Raw genomic sequence first — 20485 nt, 5'->3', positions numbered from 1 at the left:
ATTACTTTTAAATAATTTGATAAGAAATTATAACCTAATTTTTTTTCCCATTTCTATGTTTGTCAGTTTTCACTGGAGTTTGTGAAAGCGTAGTAAAAACTTGAAGCTACCGTTTTTCTATCCAATCTACGATTGGTTATATTATTGTTAATTTTATTTTATTTTTTAATGGGATAATCTTTGACGGGCTCCGGTGGCGGACGTCCTTTCATCCCCTTAATTTCCGCCTCACGTTGTTTCCGCTTTGCTACGATGCGATCGTGTGTGCGCTTCATTTCTAAGATTTCCTTCATCTCTTCCTTGTCTTCATCCTGGATATAAATAAAAATACATTTGTTTTACGATTTCTTACAAAATCTCATGACGCTTTTAGCTTCTAGTTACTTAATAAATATAATTTAAGATCCATTTGCTAATTTTTTTATATATTAAAAAAAAACTTTTCCCAAGCCGAAATCGCTACCTGGATGAAAAGTTCGTTTTAGTAGTTTACTTAAAGAGATGATGAGAGAATGGGATGGAACTTTTTAAATAGGTAGGGAAAAAAACTCGTAAACGCACCAAAGGAAATTGCCGCCATTTGTAACTGAAAAATCCGCAAGTGAGAATGGACTACTATTTTCTCTAGGTGCGAAATTATTATTTTACGCCGTTTAGTATTAAAAAGTCTCAGTAAAAGACAGAAAACCTTCTGATTGATCCGCAACACTAATGCCCTCTTCCCGTTTGCCATCGGTTGGCTGTACGTCAAGAGTTGCTTTAGCCTCTGCGCCGGCGGCACGCCACGCTCCACGACAAGCACAATGCGCGCCCATTGTCGCTGCCACTCGTTGCGTGTTTCTGCTATCTTTTGATACGTATTACCCATCATAGCTATCAACATGTTTACTAGGAGTATCGCTACTATTATCATATATAGTACGAACAAGAACTGAAACAAATAAAGGAGAACCAGAGGTACGTACAAAATGTATAATAGTTTGATGATAAGGTGGTCAATTTTAAACGAAATTAGTCGGAAACGATAGAATTTTCAGGACGAAATGGATACTTTCTTTTCCAGTTATTACATGCAACCTTTGATATTACGAAATCATGTGATCAATATATACTATGATTACTACTGCTTGCTTATTGCATTATTACATTGTATTTTACCTTTGCTTCAATTTCATGGTCAGTATGTTCAAATGCGCTATAATAGTCTGAGAATGACGTCAGTGACATAAGGAACATCGCCATTATGCTCTCCATGGGCGAGGGCATGGGATTTGAGACTGAATCATCCACTCCCTCCGGCGTGTTAGGATTGTCAAATGATAAAAATATTACATAGTACGCTAGAAAAAGTAAAAAAAAACGTTGAAAGGATAGTTATTCCGTTATAATTTGAGCACGAAAAAGCATTTAGCATCAACCATATCATACCTTGTGAAAAACCCATTACAAATACAAGGTATATGCAAACGAAACGCAAAAGATCACCCATCACCATACGATAAATCATCACAACGAAAGGGCCGACGGTTTTGAAACCCCTGTTGGAAATGCAGAGCTAAATTCAGTATTAGCATTAGGAATATAAAGCATCAACTGATGTCAAAAATTCATCACCAATTTATTACTTGAAATATAACTAGTCCGCATGATAGAATAAATTCTGTGTCTTGAAACTAACCTGCAAAAGAATAAGAAATAGGGGGCGGTAGTGAGCATGATAATGACAGCTACGTGATCCTCCTCCTCATCAGCACACCAGAGTCTCAAAGTTGGCAACGCCAGCATTAGTAGACAGGAGAATAAAAACATAACCCTTAAATTACACAATATCATTCAGGCTCTGCGTCAACAATGATCTTAATTTTTTAAGCATTCTTATTGAAGATTGGATCTTAAGTACCTTGAAGGAACTGTGCTTAGATTTTCAAAGAACATCTTCAATCCTAAAAATCTTGCTTCTCGTAATGCGGCTCCAATGTAAGCTAAAGCTCCCACCCACAACAGCAATTCCCCGGAAATTCTGACCTGTAAAATTACATGGTTATTAAATAAGTATTATTTTGCAAGTAAAGCTGCACTACAGGCGTTCACATTGAAATAATTCAGATAGAAAAGACTCACTTTTGCTTGCCAACTATCAAGATTCATGAGTCTACACTCTTCAGTAAGATCTTCCCACCAGCCCTCCATGTCGTTCTCTCGACGTGGTTCTGTTTATTAAAAAAATATAATATATGTTATGGTTTTACTAAGTCAAACTACTAACAAGTTCTAAACATTTGCAAACAAAAATACATATATTCTTTTGTTACAAGTAAATTTGTACGGCTAGTTTTCGTAATTACTATAAATCCAGTGATTAAAAGAGGAAATTACTTTTATCTTTATCCTTGGGATGACTCTTAAAACGGCTGCAGCGCGGACCGGGCTTACTAATATTCAAGACCTCTACAGCACTTGAGTCGAACTCTCCGCCATTTATAATCGTACAATTCTCTGTAAACACATACCTTGCTGTAATTTAGTACAAGTAGCATAAAAGCTTGCTGTACACAAGTGTTTAATAGTGTTGTAATTACTGATAAATCTTACCAACATCTGAAGTAGCTTCTGTAAAGTTTATGTTATGGACAGCCGTAGCGTTTAAAATGGTGGAGTTGGCGGATCGTTCCGGCGGACCCGGGCGTAATGTAAAACAAACCAATGAAACCAGGAAGTAGAAGGAAAAGAATATAAAACGGCGGTAGAAACGAAACTTGACGAACGTGTTCCATTTGGTCTTCAACAGATCGATCAGCATGCCATCTAAGAGCTCCAAATGTTCGTCTTTTTCCTAAAATTGTTGATACAGATCTTGTCAGAATTAAAATAAGCAAACTAACCGAACAACTACAATTTTACAGCCAATGGCATAGAAGTATCGCGACCACCTGGAATATAGACTCATAATTATCTTGAAATCAGTTTGGTCTATTGCCTCCTTCCACTTAAATACTTGATTAATTTTCTGCTATAAATAAAAAGACACAATAATAAGACAGTCAACTTACACCGAACACGACCAAATTGAGTGCTGAATCCTTGCAGATCAATCCAGTTTCGGTATCAATGGTGTCAACCAATCCGAGCGGGTAGGCGGCGCACGTGGTTGCTCCTATCTGCCAGTAGATCTCACGCTCGATGTTCAGGATGTGAACAAACAGCTCAATACGAGCCAACTTCGCAGCCAGGGTTAGAGGTGTCAGGTTTAAAACGTTGCGAATGCTTAGTGACGCTCCCACCTCGTATGCCATGTCGAATGTACTCTGGAAATTGAAACATGTCTGAAACTTGACTAAATGTATTACGGATGTAAGAAGAATTTCTATTGCAATAGATGAGAAAATATAGTACTTGATAATTAGATTATAGAATTTTTATTACTTGATTTAATTAAACAATTTAATATGGTTACCATTTTGTCGTATATAATGAGCATATGCAGAACAGTATTGCCATTAGTGTCTTGCTTATCAGGATCTGCTCCTCGCGCGAGGATGAGTCGGTAGCACTCCTCGAGGCCCAGGCAAGCCGCGAAACTGAGTGGATACTCCCCCCAGTAAACGTAGCTAAAAATATGGTTAAAAGCTCTATAATGCATATAAAAGATTATGTGGTGTTAAGCTCAAATCCATCTTCCGGAACGCTAGAAAGTACAAAAAAAAATTGGAACGACGATTTCAATTTTGACTATATTTTGAATTTTTCCTTTATTTTTACACATTTTTACAACAATTCAACACAATATTCAAGAACTACGCGGCGACAAGCATCACGTATCACAGAAAAAATTACATTAAACGCTCTCCGAAGGCCCCCTCATATAATGATGGATGGTACACTTAGGTGTTCAAATGTGTTCGTATATTCCAAATCGTTTTACTTCGTATCTAGCAAAAGCACTCCAACTTAATGTATGCTTACTTTAAACGTTTCAAAGAGTAAATCAGTCTTAAAAATAATTTAAGCACTACATACTAGAAAAGAAATACAAAAAAAGTTAAAATATGATCATAAGAAAACAGTAAAAAGATTCAATACAAACATGGGATCTTATTGGCACCAACTCAAATATGTATATTTTTACTACAATTACAAGTTACTAAGCTAATAATAAAATTGGAAAAACCTAATTTTATTTATACTTATTTCCTACTTGTTATTTGCTTATTTAAAAAAAAAATCTCTATCTTTATCAAATGATCCTCATCACCATCTCGGGTTATTCCACAGCCGGAATATTTTAGCTTTTTGACGCGACTTAGCTATAAAACACTATTTTAGTACCCGTCATAGTTGGTGTTGGGCTGAACATTAACCCATTCGTGATCGAGGGAGTCAGAGCGTGAGGCTTTCTGGTCTTCTGGACACATAAAGTTGCCGTAGCATCGCTCGTGGTAGTCCGCGCCTGCGTCCAGCAAAAACTTCACCATAGTCAAATCCTCATTCACTATCGTCATATGGAGTACGCTCTCACCTGAGAAAACAAATTAAAAATCGATAAAATGCAGACCATCGTGAAACTTTGCATATTCTATTCTTCGTAATTTTACTGGCAATTTTCACTGCTGAAACATGTATAAAAAGGGTTCTCTGTTTTATGAGAGAGAATAAAAGATACGATAATATGACTGAAAGTTGGCAGTGTAAACACACAATTAAAAACAATATGGACCGAGATTTTGGTTTCACGTGAGAAATAACCAAGTCATCTAGATATTAATCATTTTAATCTATCACATTGCGAGCTTTTTTCGATACTTAATGGTAAAAAATAAAAGGTAAAAAATAGTATAAAATATGTGTTGAGTTTTTGTAATAAATTTTCGCTTTATCTTCGAGAAACTTTTATCAGCAGCTCTATCAAATTGATCCCATAAAGCATTTAAGGCCAGAAGGTCAATTTATATTAATTCGTGTAACGGATAACGGAACTTTATGTAACGTCCTAAACGATATTGATAGGGACTAGTATGTCTTATAGTCAGCTAGATGTTATAATAAGGCCTTTTTCATTGTCTCCTAATAAAACATTATAGGAAAAATCTAGCAAGTTCATAATACAATTTTCATTAGTTTAGGGTTGGGAAGAAAGTGATAAACTGTATGTTTATAACCGAGACAGTTTCCCAATTCAAATTATTAACCTCCATTCTAGAGTTTGAATCAATTATTTGAAATGTGCATACCATAGTATTCATCGCTCATATACACATCGTTTATCAACTTCGGATAGAATCGCAACAGTCTCTTCGCCAAGTCAGAGTGTAGAGATGTAGCGTTCAAAAGGCAGATATGAAGTACTGTTTCACCCACAGCCCCACGCTCCTGCAAAACAATACACAGAATGTAGCAAGCTGCAGAAATTATAGATTTTTGCTTAGTAATATTGTTCCTCATATCCATTAAAATTTTATTATTCACTACGTTACTTTCAAGTCCCAACACAGCTCCCTATAACCTGAAGGATTTGCGTCATATTCTTCTTGTGTGACCACAGGCCAATCCTTTTCTACATCAAATTCTTCATCCGGATTTTCCATACCTCTTAACGGTGGTAACTAAAATGTAGTAAAAATTTCAAATTAACCCACCTGCATTTTCTGGGTAATATTAAGTATTTCCAAAATTTAAAAATGTTTTCTCCACCTTTTATAACAAACCCACTTACCAATTTATGCCTAGGTCTTTCCTTATTTCTCAGCAGAACGATATGCGATATTGGACAGTAGCGTCCTTTGCCTTTATTGTACAGGAATGGTTCCACTTTGGTTTTAATGGCGTGATCAATCTCAGCATACTGTTTGTTCTGCACAGCTCTCTTCATCATATCTACCAGTAGACCGCCACCTTTAAACACTTTCCTTTATAATGATGAATGCAAAATAACAAATTACATTAAACCACTATTTTGGTTTCTTTTTCTGCTCAAGTACGTGGTTTAAAGTGTTAACGCCTAGGAATCTTCCTCAAGGTAATTCCAATGACAGCAACCTTCTATTTTTAAAAAATGTCTTTTTTTTAGAAACATAAATCATGAAATACCAACGTTTATAATCCCAACCAGATAAATAATAATCAATTCTCACGATAAATCTGAAAATAAAATCCATCTTACCTTTTACGTCGACGAGCTTATAAAGCTTTTGCTCCGATGTTCCCGCTTGCTTCTTCACACCACTCGTTACATTACTCTCTGTGTTACCCATTGTTAACTTTTTTTATCTATTTAATTACTAACTACTAGTAAGTGGTCTGATTATGAAATACATTCGTTCGGAAAGAATTAACCTCACCAAGCTGAAAACTATTGATATAACGAAGCGGTTTCCATAACTACTTCAGTGGCTTTGATTCCGTGTAACATTTTACATGGTACATACTTAAATTCATCTATTGATCTTTGGTACAAATGTGGATAGTGAAAATGTACTAAGTAAAAACTTATCCAGAATGTTATGTCTATTAGGAGGGGTCAAAATGAAATCATAATATTTGCGTTTTTATTATTTTAATTGCACGTAAAGATATCTGGCATTAGAAAAAGAAATTGTCTTACAGGTTATTTATTCGGCTGTCTTATAATGAGGTAAAAAGCTTCAGCTAGACTTAATACTGATGCACTGAAGAACAATCCAAGCATCCCTCCAACAGTCACTAGAAACAAATACAATGTGTAAAACATTTAACTTTGTTTATCATTCTAATTAATAATTGTGCCATCTAGGATAATTTCCAAAAACAAACACACAAAGGTTCCAGTCTACTTGCTAATATAGTAAACTTACCAACTAAATCCAAGTTATTGCGCAGTAAATTTTTACGATAACGTAAAGTAGGCAAGGAGATCATTCGAATATTAATAAGAGATCCTCTCTTCGCTTGCTTCGGCACGCGCCGCCTGTTCATTAAAAAGTTAATACATCGACGGAAAAAAACAAAATCAAAAAAAGGTTTTAGTCTGTTCTACGACAAGGCTTAGCTTGGTGTTAAATGTTATTACGACTTAACACAGTCTTATAAATATCAATAGGTTGGTTCTGGAAGTTTCGATGTTTTAAAGATTATTACTCTTTTTGGCATCATATTATACATGTAATTACTAATTCCTTACATTGATGTGTGAACTACAGTTAACTCGCTTTCAACACACGAGGGCAAGCAGCTGTCGTTATTGGCCTTGTCAACACCAAGCTTTATTTTTTGTCCTGAAAACAAACATTATAACAATACAGTTTGTTGTTGTTCAATTATTTGAAAATTTAATTTGAAAATTCCGGTTTAAACTGAAATAAACTAGCACCTTCATAAGTAACCAAACAATTTATGCCCGTGTAATTGCAATACAAATGTTCATCTGAAAAAAGGTTAAAATTAAAATAAATCTTATTAAAATTTATAGTAAGTACTAATTTAATAATTTTTACAAGATATGTGTCTGACAGGATGAACACAACCGCACTGTTGGTAAGATCTCTCTGTGTTTCTTGCGAGTCTGCATGCTCCGGTGGAGTAAACCTGCCAAAACGTTAATGTTTCTTATTTTAACATATGGTAAACTATCAAATGACACAAATATAAACATAATACTGTATTATAGAGTAGAAATCATGAGTATTTAATGTTAGGAAGAAAATCCGACACTGTATCTGCGTAGCAGCGCAACACTAGACTTATTAAAATATCAACGTTTATGTCCCCTCACTAATCAATCGGACACTTGACTTGGTAACGAAAACACACCATTCTCGCCAAAGGCTACTAAGTAATAATGTCTAAAATTAATTACCTACAATCAATGTAAGGCCATAAGTTCTTTTCAAAGGACTTTTTCTATCACGATTTAATCAAAAACGATTTTAATGTCTTCTAAGTTAATTTTGCTTACCGGATAAGCATGCATTAATCCGTTTGGTATTTCCTTAAGGTATCTACATCCTCTGACATTTGCCGTCTCGAATTGTAAAAGAGGATCGTTATCTACTTCAACAATAGAGAATAAGATATCAACATGATTATGATAGTTCAAATCGACGTCTACTTTAAACTTATTATCCAATAATTTGGTTGACAATTCTTCAGGGCTATGTATCGATATCTGTCCGTTAAATTAATATATTAGTTTTATTTATAAAGCTTACAAAATTTTAAAATAAATATGAAAATCAAAAAGTAAGAGGTAAATTACTTGAGCATCGGACAGTAAACGAAATGTCAATATTCCAGGACCTGTGCTTTGATTCACGCTAAATAACTTATCTAGGTTATGTTCCCTGTAAAATTTAATAGACATTAATTTATAATATAACCACTTTGTACTTCAGGTAGTTTGGTAGCTAAATCACTATAATCAGAACATCATAATGAAATTGAGAAAACACATTTATCACCCAACGAATTAACGATATGACGATTAACCTTATCATCATTGTTGTGAAAATTGTTAAAGTGTACGGACATATTGTAGTGCTTACATGTGTTGTAGTGAGTTGAACGAGATGCCAGGACCGGACTCCGAGTCCACTGAAAAGAATTTATCACAGCAACGGAACTGTTTGTGATTGAAATTGCAATCTGTGATTAGTTCCTCGCATTGCGTGTGAACCTAAAAAACGTAAGTAAGATACAGTTCATATTCCTTGAATTATTTAATACTGTATATTAGGAGAGTTGCATAAATTAACACTATAGTCTTAACGACAGTTTATCTTTCGTCTTTTCATACAATCGATCATTAAGACATCTCACGAACATGATAATTACGTTTTCAATATTCTAAAGTATTTTATGATAAAAGATTAGCGACATAATAAACGATAAAATATTCAATTGTCTAAAGAGAAATGTAATGGTTTGTAATATTTATAATCTTCAATGTTACCAATACTTCAAAAGTCGTTGCTACCTAGGCCTTTAACAAGTGCGGTTGAACGACAGCCCACGACGCTGAAAAGAACCGTAACTGCTTAACCCATTTGAGTTGAGCAGTTGCAGTTGAGAGTGGAGTCTCCAACTAAAATAATTCCTAAATTACAATATTATCTTACGTCATTAATAATATCGCGCCAAGGTACGTTGCAAGGAACAGCATCGCCGCATGGTAGGCAGGTAGCCCGGGTGCATGAACCCACTCCGAATAACACGTCTGTCAGATATCTTCGATAATCGTAGCTCAGGTTGTTCACAAAAGCAGCTGATACAGATATAAATAATATAATAAAAGCAATGTATTTAACTACAATTTATTGACTATAGATTCTGTCAGCAATTCGCCTTAAAGAGATACTTTAAAATTCAAAATACTCTTTTCTGAACGCAGTTCCACTTCCACAATAGTGTTTAAAACGTATCTGAATAATAAAAGAATACTTTACGGTATCTTGCTGCCAGTTTCTTCTGTGTGGTCTTAACATTATATGTCTCGAGAACAGTCACAGCTGGAAATACCGTGTTCCAAGTCAAGTAGAGAGTGTTAGGAGTGAAATTGATTTCAACACCGACACGTAAAACTTTCCTCAGTAAAAAATAAAGGCAACCACTTAAAAGAACAAGAGTGATTGCCCAAAATAATCTGTAGGAGAAAGGATAAATGCTTATTTTGTAAAATAATAAATTACGCTTTTTTGTTTTCCAAAATACACACCACAAAGAACCCAGTAGAAAATATGTTAAGTTATAAAAAATGAAATAACTATGAAGTATTTTATGTCAAAAGGCGTTTTTTATTAAAACCTACCTTTTGAAAATGCTAGCTTGTTTTTCAAAGACAAATTTCAAACCATGGATAGAGCTGTTACTCCCAAGATATTGACATCGTTTTGAAAAACATTTAACACTTCTGCATATCCATAATTTCAATTCGTCCATTTCTAACAATGGAAAAACGTTTTAGTGTTTCTGATTATACATATGTACTGAGAATATCTGTATTTTAGTTTTTTTGTAATAAAAAAAATAATTTCGCGTGTTTAATTAACTAAAAGCATTATGCTGTTTGTATTAATATTTTATTGTTTACATTTTAAATCCTACGTGAATTAATAATAAATAAAAGGTGTAATTAAACTTTGTTACTGATTTTTAAACAGAAATATAGATTTGTTTATCCATTTGAAAAATGACTACTACGAACACACACAGCACGTTTTTTTTTTATATCATAAGGCGGCAAACGAGCGAACGGCCACCTGAAATCGCTGAAGTAGCGAAGTGACCGTTGCCCATAGACTTACGCAATTGCATATGCGTTGCCTACCTTTAATCGACGGAGGAGAGGATGCACAGAAAGAAAATATTTTCCCTTTCCATGCATCCTCTCATCCGGAAAGTCCACTTCCACTTCCCATCCTTTCCTCATAAGAAAAGGGTGGGAAGAGAAAGAAGACTAAATTAGGCCTCCGGGACGTTCTACCACTCTTAAACGTACTGTAAGAAATATCTTCGCAAGTATTTGTTATCATCAACCTGCTTGTATCTTTACCGGGGATGGGGGGTAGGCACAGTATGTACTATTCCATACATTTTTCTATACCTTTTTACGCATGTCCCCTTTCACATAATCCATCCCTACTTTCTCCAATCTTCTACCTTTGAAGGATGGCTTCATTTGGCAAGACATGACTTTTAATCTATTTATTTACGCGATCATCTGTCTACATTATGTTTCCAGATATTTGTTGTAATTCTTACAGTAGTTATACCAAATATTTGTGTCCAGATCCAAGGCTCTTCAAGGGTTGTAACTAGCAGTAATAAAGAAACAGTATTAGAGTTGTATTGATAATATATATTAGTATCAAAATAGTAGAAAAATAAAACTAAATGTTAAATTGTATATGTTTTTATATTTAAATATGATTGATCAATAATTTAATAAATAAAGGGTACAAAATTAACAGCTATTACAATAAATATGGGTAGGTAGGTATAAGCTTGATTAACATCTATTCTGGGATATGTTCAAATTTAAACACTTGTAATAAATAAAATGGTAACCAAACACAAATTAAACATAACTTTATGGAATAAAGCTTAACCGTACAAAGTACAAAATTCATGCTCAGTTAAAAAAAAAATTAACGTCAAAATTACAAGTACAAAAGTATTTACAATACTTTACAGTCAAGTTCTCTAGAAATCTATTCTAGTGTTATTACAATTTATTTGTTTTAATCAATGTCTATGTCTTGGTGTTAACCGAATAAATTCTTGAACCAGCCAAAGAAAGTAGATTTGGTAGATGGTGGCTCAGTGGCCATGGGGTCTGCGTATACATCCGCGGCGACACCCTTCACTGACCGGTCGAGACGGAAACCTTCCCGCAAGTCACGTAATAACTCCGGCTGTGGGTGACGTCTCTCCCAATCCGTCGCTGAAAACAAAACCTCGTATTTAAAATTATACAGCCGCACTCAGAGTGTAACAACGAGTGACTGTTTAAACAACATTAAACCAATCGAATTTTGGTAGATAGAACTAGACTAACTGCTGGTTTCCACTACATTGCACCATTACATAAACATATTCGCTCAGTTGCTTTTTAAATGCTTTGCTATCATTTTTATTATCCATTTTTAAAATACTTACGACAATAGGGTTCTGCAGCGGTCGTAAGCACGAAATAAGCACCAGTGGCTCTGGGCAAGCCATTCCCTCCTACAGCGCGTATGCCCATCTCCGAACAAGCGCCGACTCGGTCACAAGCCGCGATTATGCTCGCATTCACACTGGCGAAAAAATATGACTTATTTTCTTCCTCCACTACTGTACTTTTACGCTTTCTTGGCTTTAAAACACAATATTTTAGTATTCTATCGCTTTGAATAAGACACATTTTTATATTGTTCGTTGAATCGCTAACTACAAGACAACATTTACAATGCTTGAATTGAATATACTTATTTTGTGTATCTTTAAATATGTGTAGAAAAGTCTTTGATTCAAATGTATATTTACCCTTCATAAGTCAAATTCCACTGATGTCCTCTGAAGGAACAATTATTGTTGACTAAAGACTCAATGAACAGTAAGTACGCTCGGCCGTGACTGCACACCGCTTGCTGAAGTACTGCCAACATAAAGAAAAGCTTAATATTTTCCGCTTCTCATAACATGGGAGTGGGGACTGGTTAGTAAAAGAAAAGATCCTTTCCATTGTATCCTGGTAAATGAAAGAGAAAATTCATAACTTAAACATATTGGTTTCGGATTGAGTTAAGAATTAGTTGAGTACTTACTTCCGACTGGAATGGGCAAGAGACGAGCCCAGAGGGAGCTCGTGGCGTTGAAACAGCCGGGCTGCTTCATACCACCGTTAGGATAGAAGTCCGCATGACCTGTTTATACATACAATTATTCAAGACTTTCAAAAACCTTACATGTAATTTGAAGAAATAAAGCACAAGACTAATGGATGAATCAAAATTTAAGAAAATCGAATTCTATAATCAAGACACGGTAATAGAACATGAGTCTAGTTTTTTTTTAATTGTATTTTGGTGTAATACCAGTGGGATCAGGAAATCCGAATCCTATCTTAGAAAGTAGTCGTCCATTAGTATGGATGACGTCCACGAAGTCAGCATCGGTAGCGTCCAGTCGCTCCACCAGATTGTTTGTACGGAAGCAGGGCTGCGCCGGGTCTAGACCTGGAATACAAGCACCAATTCAATGTTGCCCTGTAACCACAGATTTGTTACCATCTGAGTGCAGTGCCGTTTAAAACTACGTAGCATTCGGGTGACAAAATCAATTTGGTACTCCTAAATGTATCAAGTCCAGTAATTTTTCTATTGAATTTTTTGTGAATAGTTTAGTCCTATTTTTTCCGGTTTACAAATTTATGAAACATAATTTGGCTACCAGAAAACCCAAAGCTACTTTTACAAACTTATAACATGTAGTTTCCTTATAAAAAAACTGGTCTTAAATTTTATTTCAAATCGCTATACGCATTTAAACATTATTTAAAAATATTTACATATATTTATTAATAAGAACTCGTTACACTTTTTATGTTTAAACTGATTTGGTTATATATAAAAATAATTGTATACATGATTGATAGTACTCGTTTCTTAGATAGACACATAAGGTGTAATCAGTAAATCATTAACTTCCTTGTCTATGTACTTGTAAACGTGTTCTATCTTATTCCGATTATGTATCCGCGCTGTACTAAACTTCATACTATGTACATACAATAGTTAAACGTATTGGAAATAGTTTGAATGTTATGTAGCTGGATAAATTATAGTAGGCATAGTTTATACATTTCCGTTTGGAAAATACCTATCCATTTTGTCCTCCCACACATATACCCAACCATATAGGTATATACCCAACCATATGGGTATATACCCAACCATATAGGTACCCACACATATAGGTAACCAACCTATGGGGTGTCCTATACAACTCTTAATCATAATATCAAAATTATAAACTAGCATTTTCACGCGACTTCCTTAGCGGTTAATTGAAAAAAATAGGCTATTATGCACGCGTGCATTAGCTTCCTTCCCGTTAAAGTCCCATCCAAATCGGTTAAGCCGTTCAGGAGATTAAGCGAAAGAAACGCGGCCTTGCGAACATACTGACAGACCAAAACATTTCAAAATTGTGTTTTTGACATCAACAGCGCGAATACATCACGAAATATGATTTTGTTTCTTGATATTACATACAGACACTCAAATTTTATTAATATGTATAGATTATTGATTGCATTTCTAATAGAATTATGTCTATTTTAAACATATACATAGTTCGATTAGATTGAGGAAAACGAACTTACAGTCAAATACGGAAGATAACTGGTAATACTATTTATAACTTACCAGTAATTCTGGAAACGCGGCCTAAATGGTATGACACGTAGGAGACAATGTGTGCGCCGAGACTGTGGCCCACGAAGTGGAAATCTTTAGCATTAGCTCCCGTCTCCTTGATCAGTTGCTGCATGAACCTGTGCCATAAATTTTTCGTTATTTTACGCCCAAAACTATCCAATTCCTGGACTCGATTTCCGTTAATTTTATAGTCATGTTATACGAGAAAATAATTGAATAAAGGCTTAACGTATCGTGTAGTCTATGTAACCAGTATCATTTTAAATAATAAAGCGCTGGACCACGATCACACGTAATGTGGCGGAAAGAATGCCATATTGATGAATGCCACATCTTAGCCGGTACTAAGATTATTAAAAATGACTAACTAAATGCATAAGCACCATTATGAAGAGTGAAAGTTCATTATTTAATAAGGTAATTTTAATATTCGGGAAGTTCGTAATCAATTGTAGTTAAAAAGATTGTTTATTTAATCGAAAACAATTACCCAGTAACATCGCCGCCGACTGTCCTGGTGTTGGCCACCGCCCTCCAATACTTCCAAGTATTTCCGCCTTGACTCCAATCAACAGCTATGACATTGACATCTCCCTATAAAGGTAACTTATTGATTTATTTGTTTTATGTATGTATCGGAAATATAAATAATCTTTATACTACTAGCTGTCGCCCGCGACTCAGACCGCGTGTTTGTTTAAAAAATAAAAATTTAGGGGTGGACTACCCTTAACATTTAGAGGGATGAAAAATAGATATTGGCCGATTCTCAGACCTACTCAATATGCTCACAAAATTTAATAATAATCGGTTAAGCCGTTTCGGAGGAGTATGGGAATATATGGGAAAATTTTGACACGAGAATTTTATATATAAGATTGTATATGAAAATTTGTTCAAAAAGAACTTCATGTAGTTTTGGTCAAAAACATTTTTTTAATAATTAACATTATGATATGTTCCTACAAACACCATGTAGACATGTTTTTTTAGTATAATCTACATTATACAAAGAAGCTGATTCTTTACGAATATCTAAAGTACGATCTATCAAAAACCAAAAGAAAAAAATTGACACTATATCCCGGTTTATTTGAATTACTATATAAGAAGTTAACCTGGTCAGTTTACTTACCCACTGCAAAAAGGCATTAGTCATAGCTGTCACCCAGCTAGCGTTGCTATGGCTCATAAAGCCGTGTACTATCATAACTGTCCTTCTATTCGGCTTAAAATCCACCCATTCCAGACCAAATTGATCTCCAGGAAAAACCTTAAAAATAAAATTAAGTTCACATATTATATACATAGTAATTAATCTCTATTCCATGTATATTTAAGTTATTAACTAGTGGAGTTGGAAGAAAAAGTTAGAAACTCACTCGGGTTCACGCAACTTTATTTTTTTTATAACAGAAGGGGGCAAACGAGCAGCGGGAACACCGAGGTGTTCAACGACGCCCATGGCCACTATTTGACTTCTTCACTAAACAAGGAGTTTCCATATAAAGATTTTTTCTTTGGCATTTTAGCAAGCTGTGAGTTTACATCCATTTTGTACACCCATTTAGCGTCTCAATCTACATATATATATAATTATTCGTTACCTGAACTCTGTTTGGATTCTGTCGAGAAGAGAAGTAGAAATGAGTGTTGATATTCTCCGAGGTGTCCGGCCTCATGTTGATTAATTGACTGGCGAACGATCCCAAACCAAAACAATCCACTTCTTCCGATTCCGGAAAGTCAGTTACTGGCTCCTGAGGACAAAATAATACTTAAAAAAATGATCTTAGCTTTTATATAATACATAATTAAGAAATAGTTGACTTGTCGAAGCGTAGTTTAACTGAAAGGATTTAAAGGCTGTTGTTGCTATTGTTACAAAACTGATGAAGTTGCAAAGGAGTAGGTAATATTATGTATAAAAATCCATACCACTGAGCCATAATCATCAGTAGACGTATCTGTTCCATTATGCTTCTTGTGATGCCAATTTAGAAATTCTTCGAGATCCTCAGGACTGATGTGATTTTCCACTGTGATTTAAAAATACATTTAAATAAACATTGTTGTTACATTTTTAAGATTTATTATTAAATGTAATTTTAAAATTTAATTTATACAATTTTAATTAGAAAGAGATAAATTAACACGTTAGCTGCCATAATGATTTTTCGAAAAACGAAAAAAATTGACCCGCTGTTTATAAGCTTTATGGGGCCTTGCAGGTCACGCTGTATACAAAAATTCGATTAAAAAGCGTCCGACAAGCCACAGCGAGGTGTTGAATGGAATTATGGCTTGTCGGTCACATAGTCCGACACGGCCTGATTGAAACATTAGCTTGTCGGACATATAGTCCGACGTGACAGCTAACGTGTTAATGTATTTCATTCAAGAAAACTTTAATATTACAAACAAAAATAAATTATAGTCAAATATTACTACTACGTATTTAAACATTAAAAAATCAAGGATGCGATAGAAGGGATTACCCCGAACTAAAATCTTAGAATACGGTAGCGTTTAAAGTATTAAATAAATATAAAATGTGACGCAAAAATGACATTACAATTAACAGCTTGCATCTTGCATATGTAACGTTCCGATGTAAATTCACTATTTATAATGAATCATTGTTACCAAAGGTCATAATAGCATTGAAAGAATATATTATAAATACGAATATTTTGATGGATGGATGATTGTTAGAAGGTATCTCCAGAACGGATGGATGGATCTCGCTGAAATTTGGCATAGAGTATGTATGTAAGTAAGTTTATTTAATTCTGCGTCGCGTAAACAGAGTTGAGGGCGATAAGTAGTTGCTTCATAATCATCTTAGGTACTTATTTTTTAAAGTAAATGTTAAAGTAAATGTTAGTACTACTTCTGTACTGTACTGTACTACTCTACTAGTGTTTAATTATGTCTCATTTTATACTTTCTCGAACTGGAAATTAATATTAAAGAATAGCGCCTAAACAGTATTTAAATAAGCTCTCAAATTTTCCAAACCAAAAGTGACAAGTGAATCTAAAATCTTAACATGCAGAACAGCATTTTTATCAATCTTGATTCACTAAAACCTAGCATTTGAGGTAAGTACACCAAAATCCTGAAATAAAATAACGTAACAATAATAAAGAACTTTGTCGCGTTATCGTTTCCAAGGAGACACATAAACAATCATAAACGGTTATTGAATAATAAACACTAGATACCCTTATAAATGTTATTTTTGTTCTCACATGCTTTTGCCAACTTCTAATAAAAGATATCGCCAGGATATATACCTTATTAGAGTAAAGTTGGCTCAATTCAGTCTTTAGGCACGGATAATTTCCATGACCCATGTCTTATCAGTCTACAAACGTGGGATTAACTGCACTCAAGTGAAAAGTTTATACTTTGGCCTCGGTACTTAAAAAACTTATTACTTGTTTTATTGTAATGAATTCGTAAGCATACGTTTAAATATGTCGAGATTTGCTTTTTATATATTATATTTATTTCATTCTACAGTCGCATCTAGTGGTTAGTTATCTATGTTCTACCAGCGGCATCCTGACCTTATCTAATCCAGAATTGAATAGCAGTCGATCGCGAATCGAGCTGCACGCCACAAGCCCACGGCAACACGCAAACCTTAATAACCTATAGTAATAATGGTTATAGTGAAGTGCTAATTAGACGACACTTTTTAACTTTAAAAGTAATTATAAATTAATTACTCTATATAATTACTTGATCTTAACTGAGTCGGTGCGAATTTGAGGAAAGTTGAATTAAATTTTAATATGTGTCTATTGGACTTGAAATCAACAAAAAATTATATTAAACAATTTATCTCGTAGTTGTCTCGTAAACTTCATTTCATACTTTTCATAAAAACACGAAAATAATACAATTACATCATTTATTTGTAGAATGTTAATCCCGTTAAGAAAAGATTAAAACTATTAAAACACATTTCTTAAATGTAACAAATATAATCGCCAAAGTTTAGCATGTCAGCAAAGTAAGTTAAAATGCCCTAAAGTTTGCACACGCACGCTACACAACTGATACTCTGACATTTTCTACAACTTAAACGACTCCCGAACACGCAACGTTATTAAAATAGATCAATGTTCACATCATCATCATCAGACTGTACCCTTATTCAGTATGTGTGTACATATATCCTTTCCTATAAGCCGTCTACACACTTTCAGTGTGCTTTCGCTAACAGTTGAACTGTACCATTAAAAATGACGAGTATAGGCAAAACTAACAACTGTATAGTTTAACTGACAGTTAAAATTTTTCCTACACACGTAAGCTTTAACTGTACAGTTCGACAGTTCAGTTAAAACTTGAATGTGTATTAATAGATCTAAATACTTCAATGCTTTTACAATATTTTTACTAATATTGGGCAATAACTCTTCGATTGTTCGTGTAACATTGTCTGAAAATTATTTTATTTCAATGTTAAATAACTGCTTTATTTGCTAATGATTTCAAAGAGCCTTGAATTGTACAAATTAAATGATGTCTGATGTCTCCTAAACACGAGTATAGTTACTTTCTGGTACTTATGGTTTTAGGTTTGATCTGTTCAAAACTAGAAGACAACAAAGACAGCCGCTAGTATCACCCTTTTTATGATATGATATCATCGTAATCTATGGCATTATTCTTTTTCAATAAAGTGAGTGTTATCTTTAATGCCGAAAGCAATGAACTTTTTATTAAAATACGTCTATTTGAAAGTACGTGGGGTTTTACATCTTTGTTTCTCCGCTGCGTCACTGGATATTGGTCCTAAAAATTTCTACCTAGTCCATTTTAAAATGTCACTAAGGTAATCCATAAGACTGTTCATTTAAAATTGATTGCTATAAATATTAAACCAGTTTTATAATTTGTCAATAATGATTATGTAAATAAATGCGATCAGAAATACCCATCATAATCTAGTTTAACTACGTCATTTAGAAAAGGTAAACAAGTGAAAAACGTAGATGGAAACCTAATAACAAATTATTTGAATACATAATTAATTAACTCATTCATAATTAAAAAAAAATAACAATTCTTAAATTATTATTATAAGATTAGGGGGAAAAGTACAATGGAAAGTTTAATATGTGACGTTTTGTACATACATTTCGTACAAAAAATCCGTAACACAAAAGCAACGTAAGATGCATTTTATGTACAGAATTGAATTAAAATTAAATAATAATTATCTTGTACAACTACAGTAGTTATTTTAATAGACGCATAATTTATGTGTGAAGTAAAATAACCTGCACAGAGCCAGAGTGGTTTACTCCATAGTCAACTATGCTTTTGCCATCATACTGTGCCATAATATGTCATCATAGTCATCCCTAACTTGAGTAGATTCCTCGACATATAAGCTGACGACGACGCCAATGATAACCAAAGTAAAAAGATTGCGTTTAATGCTAATTGTACTAACACTAATTTGATTAAAATCCGTACATTGCTAAGTTCATGACCGCTATCGCCCGGTTGAATTGTAATGTACATAAACAATAATCTATTATGTACTAAATATCGCTTCAGTGCTTTCAGAGTCCAAAATTTTACTATACTTAAATATAATAATGCGTATGATTTGTATGACAATTTACATCACTTTATATTATTCTAATAGAATTAAATATTCTTATAATATTGACTAGTACATGTTTTTGTATACATTTTAATTAAAACGCTTAAAACACTTACATTCATCAGTCGTTACCCAGGGGCATTCAGCGGACACATTTGCACACAATAAGAACAACCAAAACATAAAAGTCAATAAAATCTTCATTTTGAAATTAAGATATTGATTAATTATTTGTAAAAAAAAGACTTTTGTCTTATTTTTTAAAATTTATAAAGCGTTTTATCTTTTACTAAAACAATTTATAAAATAAATCGTAACGCGATACGTCCTTTTCGATATTGTCTACAACTTAAACTGTAGCAGTTAGCAATATTGCAAATAAATATATAGCCGTTAATGACAAAGGCGCGCAGATTAATTTGCGGTTTGTTTACTATACCCATTTGCACCCAGACGGCAAAGATGCACCGGAAATGCACTAAGTACAAATAGAGATAATTTAACAATTATTATAATAATTATATTAAATTATATACTCGTAAAATATTAGCATAAATTATTTTTCGACTTGGACCTTACTCTAAATTGGTAATGAGAATATGAGGGATCTTAATATTATTATCAGACACCCGCGACACCGTCCGCGCGGAATTAAAAAAAAAATAGTAGCCCATGTTCTTCCAGTCTATGCCAAATTGAAGGAAGATCCATGCACTCTGGAGATACCTTGTAAAAAATATCCATTCATTCAAACATTCGCATTTATATTAGTAAGATTAGTGAAAGTCATAAGAACGTCAAATATATTATATATAAACAATCTTCTTCAGTTACAATTTCAATATTCATGTTTGGATCATATCAAACGTCCGAATCATCTTTTCAATTAATACAAAAAACTATTTTTTTTCTTTGCTGTCCTAACTTCCTTAAATTTCTGAGACTAAAATATCTGCATAAAGCA

General features: G+C 33.8%; 3 protein-coding genes across 3 annotated transcripts; all 3 read right to left on the bottom strand.

The window, feature by feature from the left end:
- Positions 1-158: 158 nt before the first annotated feature.
- On the bottom strand, positions 159-6376 carry nan (transient receptor potential cation channel subfamily V member nanchung). Its single transcript, XM_013310965.1, has 16 exons — positions 6158-6376; positions 5711-5889; positions 5472-5600; positions 5229-5367; positions 4327-4516; positions 3455-3608; positions 3051-3305; positions 2593-2833; positions 2377-2496; positions 2122-2210; positions 1901-2025; positions 1679-1813; positions 1429-1538; positions 1159-1340; positions 689-931; positions 159-311 (listed from the first exon to the last, which is right to left on the bottom strand). The coding sequence occupies exons 1-16, from the start codon at positions 6246-6248 to the stop codon at positions 159-161; spliced, it is 2535 nt and encodes an 844-aa protein (XP_013166419.1). The 5' UTR covers positions 6249-6376.
- Positions 6377-6543: 167 nt separating this feature from the next.
- LOC106117108 (uncharacterized) lies at positions 6544-8403 on the bottom strand. Its single transcript, XM_013311183.1, has 7 exons — positions 8228-8403; positions 7928-8137; positions 7467-7557; positions 7343-7396; positions 7154-7247; positions 6828-6940; positions 6544-6696 (listed from the first exon to the last, which is right to left on the bottom strand). The coding sequence occupies exons 1-7, from the start codon at positions 8330-8332 to the stop codon at positions 6602-6604; spliced, it is 762 nt and encodes a 253-aa protein (XP_013166637.1). The 5' UTR covers positions 8333-8403; the 3' UTR covers positions 6544-6601.
- A 2508-nt stretch (positions 8404-10911) lies between these two features.
- Positions 10912-19777, bottom strand: LOC106117514 (pancreatic triacylglycerol lipase). The gene is made up of 11 exons (XM_013311864.1): positions 19638-19777; positions 15828-15928; positions 15497-15649; positions 15025-15162; positions 14380-14483; positions 13878-14005; positions 12546-12686; positions 12276-12374; positions 11995-12106; positions 11626-11765; positions 10912-11410 (listed from the first exon to the last, which is right to left on the bottom strand). Exons 1-11 carry the CDS (start codon positions 19723-19725, stop codon positions 11232-11234), a joined length of 1383 nt encoding a protein of 460 aa, XP_013167318.1. The 5' UTR covers positions 19726-19777; the 3' UTR covers positions 10912-11231.
- Between the last annotated feature and the right edge of the window lie 708 nt (positions 19778-20485).

The sequence above is a fragment of the Papilio xuthus genome, unplaced genomic scaffold, assembly GCF_000836235.2.
Source record: "Papilio xuthus unplaced genomic scaffold, Pxut_1.1 DF827680.1, whole genome shotgun sequence".
Taxonomy (NCBI): Eukaryota; Metazoa; Arthropoda; class Insecta; order Lepidoptera; family Papilionidae; genus Papilio; species Papilio xuthus.
Note: the sequence above shows the minus strand (reverse complement) of the source record. Positions and strands in the feature narration are given on the sequence as shown.

Bases quoted from the DNA above. Each gene is read 5' to 3' on its own strand.
- LOC106117108 (XM_013311183.1), bottom strand. From the start codon at position 8,332: ATGTCTATTAAATTTTACAGGGAACATAACCTAGATAAGTTATTTAGC. The intron at 7,558-7,927 runs GTAAGCAAAATT...ACGTTTTGGCAG, and splicing joins GATTAATGCATGCTTATCCG to GTTTACTCCACCGGAGCATG. The intron at 6,941-7,153 runs GTAAGGAATTAG...TTTAATGAACAG, and splicing joins ACTGTAGTTCACACATCAAT to GCGGCGCGTGCCGAAGCAAG.
- nan (XM_013310965.1), bottom strand. From the start codon at position 6,248: ATGGGTAACACAGAGAGTAATGTAACGAGTGGTGTGAAGAAGCAAGCG. The intron at 4,517-5,228 runs GTATGCACATTT...TTGTTTTCTCAG, and splicing joins TATGAGCGATGAATACTATG to GTGAGAGCGTACTCCATATG. The intron at 2,834-3,050 runs GTAAGTTGACTG...CAACAATTTTAG, and splicing joins TCAATTTGGTCGTGTTCGGT to GAAAAAGACGAACATTTGGA.
- LOC106117514 (XM_013311864.1), bottom strand. From the start codon at position 19,725: ATGAAGATTTTATTGACTTTTATGTTTTGGTTGTTCTTATTGTGTGCA. The intron at 15,650-15,827 runs GTATGGATTTTT...TTTTGTCCTCAG, and splicing joins CTGATGATTATGGCTCAGTG to GAGCCAGTAACTGACTTTCC. The intron at 11,411-11,625 runs GTAAGTATTTTA...TTTTGTTTTCAG, and splicing joins CGCTGCAGAACCCTATTGTC to CGACGGATTGGGAGAGACGT.